We start from the raw sequence: 17,192 nt of genomic DNA, 5'->3' as shown, positions 1-17,192 counted from the left end.
AGGGGACCTGGGTTTGAGTCCTAGCTCTCTTTCACTAGTTGTTAAGACCTTGGGAGAAAACCACTTAATTTCCCTTAGCCTCAGTTTCCTTGTCTGTTAAATAAAGGTAGGGATGATAATACCTATCTTACTATTAGGTTCTAATAGACAGCTTGTGAGACAGTGCTTTGAGCACTGTAAAGTCCACTATAAATATTACTAAATGACTTATCCCTTGAGAATGTGAAGTATACAGATCAGTTTATTGATTCTTGATAACTGATTAGAAATATAAATATATACAAAATTTTAAAAGAAAAAATACAAATAACTTTTAAAACTCAGTTTTGCTTTAAAACCCTGTTTTTTTTGTACCCCATTTCCAATGTTGGTTCTTCTCTTCTAACTATATGCATTTCTGCCTGATACTTTTTTCTAAACAAGAAAAGGGAAAACACATACACATCTATAACATATTCTTTAAGAGGTCACAGCACAGAGTTGTATAAAAACTCAGCTAAAGTGGACAGGAAGAAAAAGGCATTTTTATTGGCCCACTCTGTCTAGTTTACCTTATTAAGGCTCTTTTTCCCTTTCTTTTCTGCCTCACCCCTGCTTCCTTCATAACCATTGAGTGGTGTCCTGCTTCCCTTTTTCCCATGGGGCCTAGTTTCCTGGTAAGTGGTGATGACCAGTCTTATTAGAGAAAGGCTCATGTCTAGTACAGCTTTAATGAGAACCCACATTTGGCTCAAAAGCCTTTGCGAGCTCTCTGCAGCATCCCCTGCAATGTTGAAGGCTATGATACAGCAACTTTCTAATGACTAGGACAGCATGTGAAATAGTCTCTCTGTACTACTTGTTCCCATGACTTTTTTTTCATCAAAGTTGTATAATCCCCAGAGAAAACTTGTCCTTTGGATGGAGAGAGCGAAAGCTGTGGAGGCTGACTCAGCTTCTGGGTCTGTTACCATGAGAACTTATGTGGGTGGCTCTGTGGAGGTCAGTGGAGTTCGAATATATCAAGGTCAAGTTTTCCAAGTTATTTTAACCAGAAGGAAGAAGAACCAATGTGAATTTCAGCAACTGGGAAAAAGTAGGAGAAGGAAAGGGCGTGGGAGTGGGAAACTTACATTTGTTGAATGCCCCTTACGTGTTAGGCATTTGATTAGGGCCTTTGTGCAAGTCGTCTTTTTTTATCTTCATAGCAACAAAGACAGGTAAGTTTTATCCCTATTTTACATGTGGGGAAACTGCTCACGGTCATGTAGTCAAGTGGCAGGAGAGGCAGGAGAGACTGGGACGGAAGTCTGCTCTTTCCACTCTACCACAGTGCCTGCAAGTGAGGACAGTATCCAGCATTAACCACCAACCTCAACATCTTGTTCTATTGTATATAAACATTTTTATGTATTGCCTCACCCTCCTTCTGCCCTGATAATCCTGTTGCCATTCTACCCTCTCATTGCTTTGTGGGGGCAATGCTGCTTTCAATTTAGTTATTGGGGCCCACTAGACCTTTGTCCTCAGCAAGGAGGTAACCATTTATGGACATTCTTATGTACTTGGAAGTAGAATAATAAACTTGGGCAAACTCTCTTGAACCCTGAGGACTATGTTCCATCCATAGAGATCAGCTGAGTAATTGGCAGTAAGAGCAGCTTGTTGTGATGATATCACCTATTTGTTATGTGCTCTCCATTTTTCCATAAAAGAAAGCCATCTATGATGATGTCATTACGAGGGGATAGTGTGTTGGGAAATGGTCCTTTATACATAGACCTTTTTGAAAACTAGAAGCTTATTTATGGTAGTACTATTAACAAAAAGCACTCCAGGCAAATGGAGGACAAATGGTGCCCATTCCTCAGGCCTGATGTGTCACTTGAGCTGCTCTAGTGAGAAGAGGGATTTGCTTTAGGGTTGGACATGCTGTGGGCTCCACCCTGACTCACTCTGAAGGCAGCCTAGGACTCAGTTAGGCTGCGCTCAGGGTGGCCTTGTTTCTTCAGGTGTGGGATAAAATCAATCACACTTTGATGGGAGACAAGTAAATTACATTCTGATTTGATGTGTATGCCATGATACAAGGTTGTGTGGCTGCAGATAAATCCCTGGGTCTTTCTTCCCCTTTATTCCATACCCTCTACCTCACATGACATAAACCATTTCCTAACCCATTTTCAGAACTACTCTGATATTTAGTCTCTGGACATTGTGAGAGACTTTTGTAAATGTGGTTTTTTTTTTTTTTGGCATAAGTTAATTCCATCAGTAGAATATAGTGCATTAAAGGATGACGTTGCTTCTTTTATTCTTTTATATGTGAGAAGAGTCAAAAGCAAACATTAGAACAGATTTCTAAAAGTAAACTCATGAAGAGCAATTGTCCATGATGTGTTTCAGGGGACTCTCCTCATCCCAGAGGAATGCGGAGCAGTTGCTTTAGTTAGAGGAATGGATTTTTACATTTTCCCTGGCAGATCATTATTCTTGATTAACTAGATTTATGAATCCTAGAGTAAGGTTAGTGCCTTCTAATAAGTTTTTAGCAAATGTGTAAGAGCCATTTGGTCATATTTATAAGTTAAAAAAAAAAAAAGCTTGCATCTGTTCCATATGTTAGATTCCCCCTGTGGTTATTGATTTTGAGTCAACATCTATCCCAGGGGAATGGAACACCCTTTGTATGTGCTAATGAGTTCTGTCAACACACTTGGTAAACAGTATGTATGGAATGGTGGGCCCAATCTACATCTGTAAGGTGGGTCCCACCTGTGATTTCAGTCCCAGTTTGATTATGATGATTGCTCTCTGTATGTGTATACATACATACTTATTTTAAAAAATATACACTAAAGTTACATCTTTCTCATAGGCTTTGCTAAATGAATACTTGCCTTTGCAAACAGCCCCCAAAGAGTAGATTTGACAATGACTGGGAAAAAGAATGGAGAATAAGATAGGAAGGAGGTGAGATTTGACTGAATTGATTGGTAGATGAGGAAGATGAAGGCTGTAGGTACAAGAGCAATTGAATGGCTGGCAAAGTAACCAGATGATCAGTTTAGTAAAGTCACCAGACTGCCAGGATCCAGTTATATGGACTGGGTTTTATTGGTAATATATTCATTTCCTAGTGTCCATTTGTTTGTCATCTTTTCTGCTGATTTCAGTAGAAAATTCAGGTTTCTGCTTCAGAGTCCCCAGCCCAGAACCTGATGCCTTATTTTCTGATAGATACTTGGTCCTACTTAGCTATGACCTGCCAGGGCTTGTTTTCATTTCTGCCTATCTCGCTGCTGTTTTCAAAAGACAGGCGTGGTTGGCTAATGTTTGTGAGAACTGATTAGACTCTTCCTTCTCTAAGATTTTAGTTTTACCTTACATCCTACAAATCCATCAAAGGCATCTGTAGGATGTCTTCCCCATTATGCCTCAGGCTTGCCTGGTGGAATTTAAATATCAAACAAAACCATACATTATTTACTCAACAAGTATTAACTGAGCTTCTTTTATGGTCTCTTTTTGCATCAGTAAGTAAGGATAGTGAGGACAATTGAACCATTGTGATTTCTCCAGAGAATGCCCTAGGCTGAGACTTTCCTAGGTTTTGAACATTAGAACCTGGACTAGCCACCATCTAGACAAGATCTGAGAAGTCATTTGGTCCATCCTCCTTGTGTTATTTTAGTAGTGTCAGTGGGTAAATTAACCAAGAAAGATGCAATAACACAGGTTCTAATGCCTAATCACTGTATTTTCAACTTCTCTTTAGAATGTAGTTAAAATTAAATAATATTAGCAGTATACCAGCACAAGCCCAGTGGAGGTACTTGGAATGTGTTTAAGGAAAAGTGGAGGTCTTAGCCTGGCCAGTAACCTTCTGGGGGCTTTGCTGGAAAGAGGAAGCACATGGTCGAGATGGCTCTATTGAAGGACTGAGAGTTATCCCTCAGACTGTTCTTCACTTAAGTCTACTCTACCTAGACACATCTGATTTTACAGCAGGTAGGACACTATTATAGGGGCTGGTTGAAGTGATTCTCTAGGATATAATTATGCTTTTTATGGCCCACGTGTTCTTCATGATCTGCCCTGTCTGTCTCTCTAAACTTTTCACTCTTCTCTTCTTTCCTCTTTCACTTTATTCTGGCCCTACTAGCTGTCCTTTTGCCTTGGAACCAGCCCTGCCCATTGCTATTGTATGGCCTGTGCACTTGATCTTCTCTCTCCCTGGAATACTCTCCTCCCAGATCTTTTCATGGCCTCTCCTCATTACTCAGATGTCCCTTCTAATCATATAGTTAAAGTCTCCCTTCTTCATCCTACCCGCCACCACAGACATTCTAGCACTTTAGTATATTTCAGTCATGATAATTATCAATATTTGAGATAAGATGTTTTTGTTTTTATGATGTCTGTCTTCCCCAACTAGAGTATGTGTCTTGAAGACAGGGATTTTGTTCTGTTCACTACTGTATCCCCAGGCCATGGGACAGGAGCTGGCACAATTAGGTGACACGAGCCTAGGTTGATCTCAGTGATGTGCTATGGGGACTTAATTAACATACTATAGTTGACTATTATTAGTTAACAAATGCTATTATATTTAAGATAATATTCAATTTAGTCATTTTCACACTTTATAGTTTTCACTGATAATGTCAGAGGTCTGGAATCCCACATCTTAGCAAATGACCTCTTCTGGTTCTCTATTTCTGTTTTAATGAAGTTGCAAGATGAATACATTATGGTTAGAGATCTTCCTCTCAAAAATATCCTGAGATGTGCACAAGTCAATATAAGACTGGTTTTAAGAAGGAAGAATGTAAAAGGTATAATTCTACCAGATAATGCAAGACATAAACATTTTGTCCATCTGTCTGTCAACGCTCTAACAAATTTCTGATCATCTCCTCTAACCTTCACTGTTTCTTTTTTATTTTACTTTGTCACTTTGGAATTTGGAAGTCAGGGCAGGACAAAGCAAAGGAAGGAGAAATAGAGAAAGGGGTGCTAGGGCAGTACGCCAAGGCACTTTAACCCCACTTGGAAGTTGAGAGCACTATCAGGGACTCCTCAAAGAAACTGAACACAGTCTTAGGAAACCCCATTGCTGGGAAAAGAAGATGATGAAGAGTTGGTAACTTTTTCCATAAAGTTCTCTTACCTAGGAAGTCTTCCTGGATTAAACTTTCAATTCTCAGGTTTGCTAGGACCTTCTCAATCCTCTTATGTCCTGGTAAGTATTTCATCCACCCTAAAAACATTCACTTTGGTTGCTCATTCCTTTTGTGGCCCTCTTCAGATTAGAGGCCTTCTTAGGTTAGATTGTTTTCTCCTGAGGAGGTCTTAAGGGGTTATGTTTCTTGTGGAGGCACATAGGAGATATTCTATTTTATGAATATTTGTGGAGGGATGATCATGTATAAGACTACCATGCTTCGTTATGTGAGGGATTCCAAGAGGAAGATGGTCTGACCTGGGACCTTGAAGAGCTTGCAGATGAATAGTGGGAGACAAGACTGATAGATGCTTAACTTTAATGCAAGACATAATAAGTGCATAAGAGAATGCCTGACAAGGACGCTGAGGAATTAGAGGAAGGAGGTAGCACATCCGATCAGGAGATCAGAAGTAATACCGAGAAGGAAGGTGCATTTGCAATGAATCTTGAAGCAGTGAGCCAAGTCGGTGTTTGAGGAATAGCAGTTTGGTTCAGGTAGAAGAAAGAGGTGAAACGATGGTGGGTGCAGTAGCTGAGGCTGTGAAGAGACAGAGTCAAAACCAGGCCATTCTGTTGCTGCAGTATGTCTCTCGATTTCTTTGCCCCTAGAATGTTTATTCGATGTGAGCCTGTGTGGGATTTCTATTTTTATCTCTCTTGAGCTGATTTCTCTGTTCTTTTAGAGGTTTTTCCCTTTACTTTCCTATTGAATGTATAATTTGTCCTGGAGGAAGAAAAGACTAGAAAGCAGGATGAGGCCCCAGCATGCTGGAGCATGAAGGGTCCTGACTATGTAGGAGTTAGCCATGATCAGAGTAGTGCCTCGGGGGGATTGGTTTGTAGGATTGAATTGGTGTGGGAGACGGAAGGAGGCCCCTGCTATCCTCAAAGTGGTAGGAGAGAAAGGCTTGACATCCCTAATCTATAGGATGTAGCACTGAGGGGCAAGGGATAGAGGTGGAACTAAGGTATCTCTGAGGTTTCAAGCCTGGAGAGTTGAGAGAATGGTGATGCCATGGACAGAAACATGGACGAAATGAGCATGAGCCTGACTTGAGATGGAGGATGGTGAGTTTGCTTTGGGACACATTGAATCACTGTAGATAAAGATTTGGGAGTCATTTGTAGAAGTGAATTTTGAAATCAGGACAGCAAATATCACTAAAAACAGAGAAAAAAGGGATCAAAGAGGGAAACCCAGGGAGCTTTCTTTTGGTGGATTGCGGAAGGGATAGAGAAATACAGTCAGAAGAGGACAAGCGAGCCAGGGAGAGCAGTGGGACAGGAGCTGAGGGCGCCCAGACAACCAAGGGGAGGAAGTGGTCAAAGGATTTGGATACTGCCTGGAACGTAGTAGGCTCTTAAAGTCTTTTGAATTGAACTGAGAGAGATGTAAGATGATGGAGATCTGGTGGTAGAAATTAGATGGTCTTGTGTCCCTAATGAGGGAAGTTTCAGTGGAAAATGGCCACATGTAGAGGTTATGGAACAAGGAGATGGTAAGGAAAGGGAGCTAGGTTGGTAGACTATTCTTGAAAGTGGTTTGATGGAGAAAGGAAGAGGATGGGGCAGAAACTTGGGAGAGTTTAACTGCACTGGGAAATTTTCTTTCTAGAATAAGAGACTTGAGCGTGTGTGTGTAGTCAGGAGAAACCGGTGGAAGGGATGGATGGGAAGGAGAGACCAAGGATAACAGCAGCGGGAGACAATGTTCATTAGCCTGGCAAAGAGAAGAAGCTGGGGGAGGAAAGTGAGCTGGGCTGAGATGGAGGAGCTCACATGAGAGCCTGAGTCTTCTCATTAGAACATGAAGCGAGATAACCTGCTCAGAGGGAAGATCTGTGCAGAAGGTTGTGGATTTGAAGACAGTGACTAAAAATTGGAACAGCTCTTGTGGTAGAAGATGTGGGGAGTCAGCCTGAGATCTAGAGTGCTGAGCATCAGTAACTGGGCAGAAATGGGGGAAGATCAAGGCTCTGTGTGTCGGGGGTTGTAGCACCTGGAAGCTTCTCATTTTGGCTTGGCAGGAAGGCAAGTGAAGCCAGGTGGAGGTGAGAGAGGCCTGCAAATCATGAACAGAACAAAATATGATTTACAGAAAGAATGATGGAGTAGGAAAGGAGAAACTAGAAAGGAACACTGTTGGGTTATTTTTTCATGTTCCTCTCTTTTTGTACAATATTTAATATCTTCCTGTAACCCCAGCCTATGCGCCTTCTGATTTGTAATCAGTCTCTCACTGCTATTCTATATTGTATGTTCTACAGTGCAGGAAAAAAAATAATGGAAACTGATCCTAGAATGTATTGGCTGCTAAAACTTATTCAAGGCATTGTGTTAAGCATTTTACATATATTGTCTTAAATTTATTGCTCACGAACCCCACTAAGTTTAAATAATAAGCTTTTAGTACTCCTTTTTAAAGACAGTCACAGAGAGATTCGATAACTTGTTCAGGGTCATAAGGCTAGTGAATGATGCAGTCAAGCTTTGGACCCAGGCAGGTTGACCTGAGCACTTAACCACTTTTCTAAACTGCCTCCCTGCCAAGACTTGCTGCAGTTGTCACAGAGTGACTATATTGCTTTTTAACAATTGATCAAATTGTCATTGTAATAACAACTAGCATTTGTATTGGCCTTTAATGTTCATGCACATTATTTCCTTTGATCTTAACAACACTCCTGTGAGGTTTGCAGACATGTGCAAGACGAAAGAGACCTTCAGCTCCAAGATCCCTATATTCTTAGTCCTGGAAATCTTTGAACTTTTATAATTACAGAGTTGTGGCCAGCTGAAAGTTGTAATTTTTTTCCCCCTGCTTTAGTTCTCTCTACTACCTTCCGCTTCTTTTCAGGTCATAGAACTCTGTATGTAGGGGTTCGGATGCCACTGGGCCGGCAGAGTCATCGGCACCACCGAACCCATGGCCAGAAGCACCGGAGACGAGGCCGGGGAAAAGGAGCCAGCCAAGGGGAGGAAGGCCCGGAGGCCCTGGCCCACGGTAACAACCTTGGGAGAGAGGGTGGGTATCCATGGCTGGGAGGCTTGGTGAGGCTGAGGGAATGTGTGATGGACATTCAAGCAGGTGGTCTTGATTCTCTAGCCCTTGTAGAGTTCTCAGAGCTTGCTTCCAAGAAGAAATGCCACTAAGAATCAAAAGTATCTTACTGAAAACTACAGAGTTCAGGCCCCCAAATCAATACCAAACTAGGTGGAATCATTTTCTAGAGAATGAGTCATTCCCTTTTGATAAAATTCATCAGATTTTAAAATTCTCGTGGGTTTTCTTCAAGTGGTTTTAGTTAGTAATTTTTCTCTCCCATGAAACTGCTTCCACAGAAGAGCTTTTCAAAAAATTCCTAGGAATAAAGAAATCTTTTTGATCTGCATTCAGGATTATCTTTTATATGTTCCTGAAATTGTAAGGCCCCCAGATGAACTAAGTATGACAGAATACTATTTCTGTTCTAAGTTGAGGCTGGGAGCAGATCTTTCTCTGTGGTTGATTTTCCAGACACACCATCTCAGCGTGTTCAGTTCATTCTTGGCACTGAGGAAGATGAAGAGCATGTGCCTCATGAGCTGTTCACAGAGTTGGATGAGATTTGTATGAAAGAGGGAGAAGATGCTGAGTGGAAGGAGACAGCCAGGTGAGGCCCTCAAATAAACTGGGTCAAGATTTGCTTAGGTAGGCAAATATGTACCTTTCAGCAAGTGACAGGCCTGCCTGTCTTTTATTTCTTCATGGGAGAAATGATGACTGACATAGGGACTGATGTTCCAGAGTCCTCTGTGGAGAGTCTTGACATTGGCCTATCTGTGATGTCTCTGGTCACACCTATGCCAATTGACCTCGAGCCTGGGATTAGTGACAGAAACATGGAACCTTCAGGGAGTCTTCTCTTATTTGTCTGGGGCCTGGAATACCTCTGGGCTATTTTGACATTATAAGTCTAGTTTAGAAGATGCCCGATAGGGCCATCTTGGTTTGGACCTAGCCCAGAAGATAGTGCATACGTCCAAACTTTTCCTGTAGGTGAACCATGGAGTCATTTGGATTTTAATTCACTAGAAGTCTCAGAATTTTTGAGACTTTAACTTCCTATGGGACAGTCCAACCTCATAGCGACCCTTGGGATTATAGTCAGCCTGACAGTAGGCTTCCTAGGATAGCTGTAGAGTGACCATGCTTGTCTGAACTCAAACCCCAGAAGAGCCCTCAGATTAACCGGGGCCATGTCCAGGGCTCCTCTAGTTGCTGATCTAGTGAGCCTTGTGGATGGTACAAAGCCAGCATGCCCGAGTCTTGGAGAAGGAGACGAGGTGGGTTAACTAACAAAGCGTGGCTTGAGCTCTCATTGGAACAGCTCTTCCTGGATGCCTGCCATATCCGTGGCTGTTTTCTATGGGTAGAGAGAATTAAACAAGCCAATCGACCTGATACCAAGGGAAAAGGCAATTAATCTTGTCATTCTGTCTTTGCCGATTGCTGAAGGTCACACAGATAGGCTTTTTTAAAAAGAAAACTATTATCGTTTTATTAATGTGATTTGTCAATGTATCCAAGTGATGTAGATCTACTTTTAATTGCATAAGTAATGCATACTCATAAAAATTAGAAAGTAAAGATAAACAAAAAAAGAAAAGAAAAATTATGTATGAAACCCCAGGATAATGAAGAATATTATATTTGGTGTCTTATACATGTATCTGTTTGTATTTTTTAAATTTTCTTTAAATAAAAATGAACTGAACTATATACTCAATCTTGCACTGTTTTATAGCCTGCTGTTTTCACTTACCAATGTACTCTGAGGATATAGATTAGATTACAATGTTCAGTCTGATTATTCAGAATCTTTCTTTGTGGTTTACATTAAAGATTCTCTCTTGAAAAGTCCTCATTTTCCGTCTTTGGCATCTAGTTCTTTGCAATGCTTTCAGGTGGCTGAAGTTTGAAGAAGATGTTGAGGATGGAGGAGAACGCTGGAGCAAGCCTTATGTGGCAACCCTTTCATTGCATAGTCTCTTTGAGCTGAGGAGCTGCCTTATTAATGGAACGGTCCTTCTGGATATGCGTGCAAATAGCATAGAAGAAATTTCAGGTAAGGTTAGGTGAGGGAAAACAGAGGAGTGTTTGTGTAAATTAAGTGTGGTGTAGAGGAAATAATAAAGTGGCTGTGTGTCCTTAGGCAAGTCAGTTAACCTTCTTGACCTCAACTGTTCTCAGCTGTAGGATGGGTTTTAAACTAAGAAATTACTCTTATCTATTTCACAGGCTTATGGAATTTAGACTACATGGTGTTTATTCTTCCATTTGTCTATACATTCAACGAACACTTATTTTGTATCTATTTATGCTTGATAATGTGCTAGGCACGAGGGAGTAAAGATAAGATAGTTCTTACCTTCAAAGAGCTCACTTTCTAGTAGGAAAAATAGCCATGGAACAATGAATGTAAGTGCAACAATGGAGATATGTTTTGATAATAATTAGAGAGGGGCAACTGGGAATTCTTGAATTAAAGAAAGATTTTTAAAATATTGCAGCTAGAGAACACATGTAAGAGATTGAGCCAAAGTACCCACACTCCTTCAGCAGGTTGTGAAGGGGAGATGTCTAATGGAGTTTCCTGGAGTGGTTGAGTGCTAAGTTACTATGTTTTGGGAATTGAGTTTGGGAAACACCTGGGTGCATGTGAGGAATTTTTTCCTTAGCTTGGCTCAGTTTGGCTGGATAGGTTAAAGAAGGATTTCTCCAAACCTTTCTCCATTTCCAGTATCCAAGTAATTCTGCCTCTCTGGGATCACATGGGGACTCAAGGGAGGGGTCAGCACTGATGGGACCCTGTGTCCCCTCCAAATATTCTAGGGGAAAGTTATGCCTTGCTGCTTCTAGCTTCCAGCTTCTAGTGCCTCTAGTTATTTCTTAGCTCATGGCTGCATAACTCCAAACTGCCTCTGTCTTCACATGGATTTCTCATCTGTGTCTCTATTATAAAGATATTTGTCAGTATCGTCCAGGGTGATCTCATCTCGAGATCCTTAATTACATCTGCAAAGACCCTTTTTACAAATAAGATCACATTCATGGATCTCGGGGGATAATACATAGACATATCTTTTGGGGGGCCGCCATTCAACCCACTACAAAAGCCGAGAGGGGAGAGATTTTCAGTTCATCAATGTCACATGCCTCAGAGAGGTCAAGTTAGGTAAGGACTAGAAACATCCATCAGATTTAGCAATTGGAAGGTTATTGATGATTTTATCAAAAGCAGTTTCATTGAGGTAGCCAAACTGCAGGGGCCTGAGGAATTTTTGTTTTGAGAACCTTAAGTGATAAGAGAAGAGGCATTAGATAAAGGGGCACCTGGGATAGATATTCTTTTTTCTTTCTCAAGATGAAGGATCCCAAAGCATGTTCATAAAGGGAGTAGGGGGCGGTAGGGAACCAATTAACTTAGAGGTTAAAGATAGGGAAACATGGATCTTTGGCTTGAATATTCAAAATATATTTTCTTTATTTACTGCTACTAGCAGTTGAATAGTCATGGATGAAGTTAGAGTTGAAAGTGGTTTGAAGTATTGGGGAGGCTTGGGGAGGTATGTAGGATTGTGGTAAACCTGCTGTGGTTCTCCACATTAGGTACTTGATGTATTCATGTTAGTCATGAATCACAGCAATGTTAAAATCTTAGAGGAAGGGAATATCGAGAAATTTTGGCAGATAACAGAACAAAATGGGTAATATTTTGGGCTTTGGGTGAGACAGTCTTGGGTTTGAATCCCAGCTCTGCAACTTACTAGATGTGAGACCTTGAGAAGTTTTGTAGTGTTTGGGCCTCAGTTTCCTGATAATAACTGTTTTCTATAATAACTGTTATAATACCAGCCACTTCTCAGAGTTTTTATAAGGATTAAATTAGATGATCTATATAAAGTTCATAGTATAGCTCCTGGCACATACTAAGTGCTCAGTAGTTTCTATTTCTAATAATAATGATATACTGTATAAATAAAGTATAACTTGTCACAGCTACTGTCAGCAAATAGCTCTTTCAGGCAATGAAGTGGGAATCGTACCTCAATGACCCTGGTTGAACTGCTTCCCCCTACTGCTTACTCCTCACCCCTTATCCCACTTGATGTTGGCCTTTTTGGGTCCACTGACCATCAGTTTGAGTGTTCATGTTAGCATCTACTTCCAGACTTGGTTTTGGACCAGCAAGAACTGTTCAGTGACCTGAATGACAGCATGAGGGTTAAAGTACGAGAAGCTCTTCTCAAAAAGCATCATCATCAGAATGAAAAGAAGAGAAATAATCTCATTCCCATTGTTCGCTCCTTTGCTGAGGTTGGCAAGAAGCAGTCTGATCCACATTCAATGGATAAAAATGGTAAGATTATTAGGAGCGACTTTATCTTTTATTAATAAGGCTTTTAGGAATTAGCTGGAGATACTAAGTTACTAGAAGATAAGGGCTATATTTATCTAATATGCTTCCATACTCGCTTAGACACTGTACTTTTTGGTGATTGGCAAGTGTTTAAGCTGGGACTGGTGACTTATCTCTTGTGGCACTATGAATGCATGCCTCAGTTAGATCTCAGTGGACCCAGAGTGAGAGGTTTGTGCCCCAGAGCGGCCTCAGGGAGATATCCACATGGGGATAATTTGGGTCTGGAGAAAGTCAACTGGAACGTTTTAGAAGTAAAGAAATGTCTTAGATTAGGGAGGCAAAATATAATAGTGTATACTCTTGGGTCAGACTTCTAGGCTTGAGATTCTGGCTTCACCACTTGCAAAATGTGTGACCTTGAGCAACCTCCTAAGCCTCTTTAAGTCTCATTTTCTCCTCTGTAAAATAAGGATGATAGTAGGATCTACTCCAAAAGTTTATCGTGAGGCTTCAATAACTTAATCCATGTAAAACCCTTAGCCAGGTACATGATAGGTTATAAATATCAATGAATTTCAGCTGCTGATTGGTTTCCTCTTCTGTGGCCAGGCAAAGTGTAACCTATATTGGTCTCTCCTTGTCTCCACATTAATGGATCACAATGTGCAGGGGATATGCCTGGGACTCTATATATTTTATAAGTTTTCCATAGGGTTCTCTGATGTGCATTCCTCGTTAAGGATTACTACCTTAATAGAGGAAGAAAAGAGGATCACAAAGTGTTCAGGAGTAGTAAGACCTCTATTTACCACTAACTAGTAGGTAAGGAGATAGGTATGTATGGGTCCTGGCTTATAGTTATCTTCACCTCTTCTCCATGTGGGCTTTGCAGGAGATAGTCATAGGCAAACAGTGGTGGATGAGGCATATTAGAGAGGGAAAAAGCAGAGATTCAGAGAATTCTGTTTGATTTTCTCCAAGTAGGTCAAACTGTGTCTCCTCAGTCTGTTCCAACTACAAATCTTGAAGTAAAAAATGGAGTGAATTGTGAACACAGCCCCGTGGATTTAAGCAAGGTGAGCAGAGACATGGGAAGTTGGCTTATCGGCCTAAGAGCATCTCTAGTGGAACCCAGAGTCCAATTGCTGGGTAAGCTTTGTTATTTCAGCACCCTTTCTCCAAAACCAGAGCTCCTTCTGTGGAAAAGGAGGCCCATCTGCTTATGTCTTCTCCCTTCTACACCAGCCTGGATGGAGCTGACTCATCAGTTTGTTCTACCCGGTTCAACATGCTGAAACTGAGACTGACCATGGATAATTCTCCCTGACACAGATCTCCTGATTTTTCAGAATTATCTTTTGGTACTTACTCTCTAGCAATTCTTTCTTACCTCCAAAAATTTTGCCAAGACAATGTTTTCTAAAGCTACTTCGTGGTTGAAACTCTTTTCGGGGACTGTGACTTTGATATCCGAGGACTTCTGTAGTAGCAGTGCCTCATTGCAGTTTGTGGTTTAAGCCTTGATTTTCTCTTCCATCCTCTTTTTGCCTGGTCTACTCTTGACACTGTCTTTCTAAAATACAGATAGTGTAAGGTCACTTCTCTGCTTATAAGGCAGGGACCCTTATAAAAACTGGGAATCTCTGACAAAACATTCAAGTGTTTTTAAATGGAAAAAATTTGACCTAGAGCTTCAAAAACATTTTTCTTTGAGGAAGCATGGTGTCATGGAATTCAAATTTGAGCACCTGGATTTCAGTTCTCTCTCTCAAAAGCTCTGTCATCCTGGGCAAGTCAGCTTCACCTCTCTGGGTCTCAGTTGCTTCATTTTTAAAAAATAAAAAATGGGCTGATAAGATCTGTCTCATCTACCTTACAGAGTTGTGCAAGTATCAGATAAAATAGGGTAAGAAAACATTTCTTAAATCATAAAATGCCATATGAATGTAAGGCATGAGGAAGGTGATTGACGTTTGGGGTTATGGCTCCCAAGTTGTCAGAGGTTCTTTTGGACTTTCAGGTGGACCTTCATTTCATGAAAAAAATTCCCACTGGGGCAGAGGCTTCAAACGTCCTGGTTGGCGAGGTGGATACTCTGGACCGTCCCATCGTTGCCTTTGTGAGGCTATCTCCAGCTGTTCTTCTCTCAGGCCTGACAGAAGTGCCCATCCCAACAAGGTAAAGACAAAGGCAGCACAACTCAGTGCATTCTGTCCATAGTACAGATTTCCATGAGCTCTGAGGGAAGAAAACAGCTAATGCCAAAATATAGGATTAATTAATTTTGGGAATGATGTTTAAAATTCCGCAGTGATCTCACTGAGGTATATTTGAATGACCTTTATGAAGAAGAATTCTAGGATTTTTAAGGCTGTGACTGCACAGTACCTACTGCCTTGGAAGTGGAGAACTGAAGAGTGAGCATCCAAAGGGCATAGCAAGGGCCAGTCACTTGTTATGATGGGAAGCCTCTTACTCTCCTAGTTCTACAGAGTTGTATCCCAGAGAAATGTCTCTGAGCAAAGGCATTGATGTCTCTTTCCACAGTTCTGGCAGGATTTATTTGGCTTGCAGATATGCCCACATTTGTTAAGAAGGCTATTCATGTACTGTGAAGGTGGCAGTTCAGGTGACTCAGAGCCTCATTAATTAACAGAGTATTCAGGTGTCCAGAACACAATTTAGACTCCTCTCCAGGGTTTGATAATTTCAACTTCCTTATTCCTTTCCTCTCCCCACCATTTTCTTAGAGCAATGAATGAGATTTAGATAACCTGGAATTTGCACTACAATGCCATGTTTTGAAAAAGCAAGGAATTATGTCTATAGAAACCTTAAGAATTACAACCACATTTTTTGAATGGAGTCACACGAATAGCTTCCAATGCCCACAATGAGCTATTAGGTCAAGGCAACTCATATTGCTCCATCATTAGTCTGCCACCTTTTATTGAAGGTACCGTCCTGATTTCTGTTTGATAGGAAAGAGAAATGTTTTGCTGTTTAGAGAGAAGATGTCATTTCTTTATGTTTACTTATATAATTTCATCCTTTGTGTGTGTTGCCAGGTTTTTGTTTATCCTATTGGGTCCAGTAGGGAAAGGTCAGCAATATCACGAGATTGGCAGATCCATGGCCACCATCATGACAGATGAGGTACATGTCAGTTCTGTTTTTCATTTATTTATCTCATAAATATTTATTGAGCATTTACTTTGTGCCAAAGCACAGTGCTAGTTGTTGGGGATAGAATAACTGCAATTGCTATGTCTGCTGAGGAGCAGTTCAGGTCACTTCTATGAATGTTTATGGTGGGAGGACTGAGCCCTCTGGGAGATTTTTCTCCCTATGTCATCCCTCTCTTTTTGAATAATCAGGGGTGCAGAGAAATCTTTTTCTAGAAAAATTATTATTGCCAAGTAGGATACTTAGAGGGAAAGATATTAAGGCTGACTCAAGTTTCTAGAGAAGATGGTTAATTAAATGCACCCAACTTATTTATATAAAGAAAGCTCAGTCCTGTTCCGCGTAACTGAGACCAGTTTGTATAAGAGTTAGGGGTTTGTGCTTGGCACAGTAATGTGAAGGTACCAAGGCAACCAGACAGTTTGGCTGCCATGGTGATGAACTCCCACTGCACACCCTGGTGAGGACTTTGCTGCTCACGTAAGTTGCAAAGCAGGGCTTTCAAGGCATATGTCTTAGCAAGCAGAAGGAGATGGGAGCTGTGTTTTATCAACTCTCTTTGATTGGGAGGCTTATTTTACAGAGGATCTTCATTAGTAATTCCGTATAGTTTTTCCAACCATTATGATCAGGAAATTTTCCTATGTATCTTGCCTTTTGTTTCATTCTTTGAGGAGATGACAGAACTATGCAACTATAGAGTCCTGTCTTATCTTTTCTTATACTAATAGACATTTACTTAGTTCTATGGGACCCATCTCATCTTTAGGTTCATTTTTTTATCCTTTTATCCATGTACTTCTCCAAGGGCTAAAATTTTCCACATTTCATATCCCCATGGCAGAGACAAAAATCAAGAGATTGTATCCATCCTTCACTATATCCATTGCTGATTGTTTTAAATAAAGTCATTTTCAGTTTTCCTGAAGGTTTTTTCTTCTCTGTAGATTTTTCATGATGTGGCATATAAGGCAAAGGAGCGAGATGATCTCCTGGCAGGCATTGATGAGTTCCTAGACCAGGTGACGGTGCTCCCTCCAGGAGAGTGGGATCCCTCAATTAGAATTGAGCCACCCAAAAACGTCCCTTCCCAGGTAATGTGTACACATTAGCTAATGGTGGTTTAGTGTCACTTAACTGAGTGTCCACCATGGACAAAGCAATGACCATGTTGGGTATATATGCTAAGTAAATCAAGACATGGCCCTGTTTGGGGGCACCTAGAATGTCAGAACAGTAATAAAAAATGAATATACAAAAACACAGATTGGCTCAGGTGTGATAGGTCAGTCAGAATGACCTGGCATGAATTTTAAGCCAACTTTTGAAGGATTAATGTGGAAGGGCAGAGAGGAGAGGAAAGGACATTTCTTGGGAGTATATCATGAATG

The 17,192-nt window shown here is 40.9% G+C and overlaps 1 protein-coding gene across 4 annotated transcripts in view; it reads left to right on the top strand.

Moving 5' to 3' along the window:
- The window catches only part of SLC4A8 (solute carrier family 4 member 8), a 67,790-nt gene that overhangs the window by 13,894 nt on the left and 36,704 nt on the right, over window positions 1-17,192 (top strand). For 3 of the 4 annotated variants that reach the window (XM_039862083.1, XM_039862080.1, XM_039862082.1), the window contains 8 exons: window positions 8,067-8,213; window positions 8,727-8,862; window positions 10,157-10,317; window positions 12,424-12,612; window positions 13,597-13,691; window positions 14,636-14,793; window positions 15,684-15,771; window positions 16,749-16,895. In XM_039862083.1, coding sequence (XP_039718017.1) covers window positions 8,067-8,213; window positions 8,727-8,862; window positions 10,157-10,317; window positions 12,424-12,612; window positions 13,597-13,691; window positions 14,636-14,793; window positions 15,684-15,771; window positions 16,749-16,895 — 1,121 coding nt within the window. The remainder of the gene's footprint in view (window positions 1-8,066; window positions 8,214-8,726; window positions 8,863-10,156; window positions 10,318-12,423; window positions 12,613-13,596; window positions 13,692-14,635; window positions 14,794-15,683; window positions 15,772-16,748; window positions 16,896-17,192) is intronic. The other variant, XM_039862081.1, reaches the window with a different exon arrangement.

Source organism: Pteropus medius, unplaced genomic scaffold (genome assembly GCF_902729225.1).
Source record: "Pteropus medius unplaced genomic scaffold, Ma_sr-lr_union100, whole genome shotgun sequence".
NCBI lineage: Eukaryota > Metazoa > Chordata > Mammalia > Chiroptera > Pteropodidae > Pteropus > Pteropus medius.
The sequence above is the reverse complement of the archived record's forward strand: the minus strand, read 5'-3'. Positions and strand labels throughout refer to the sequence as shown.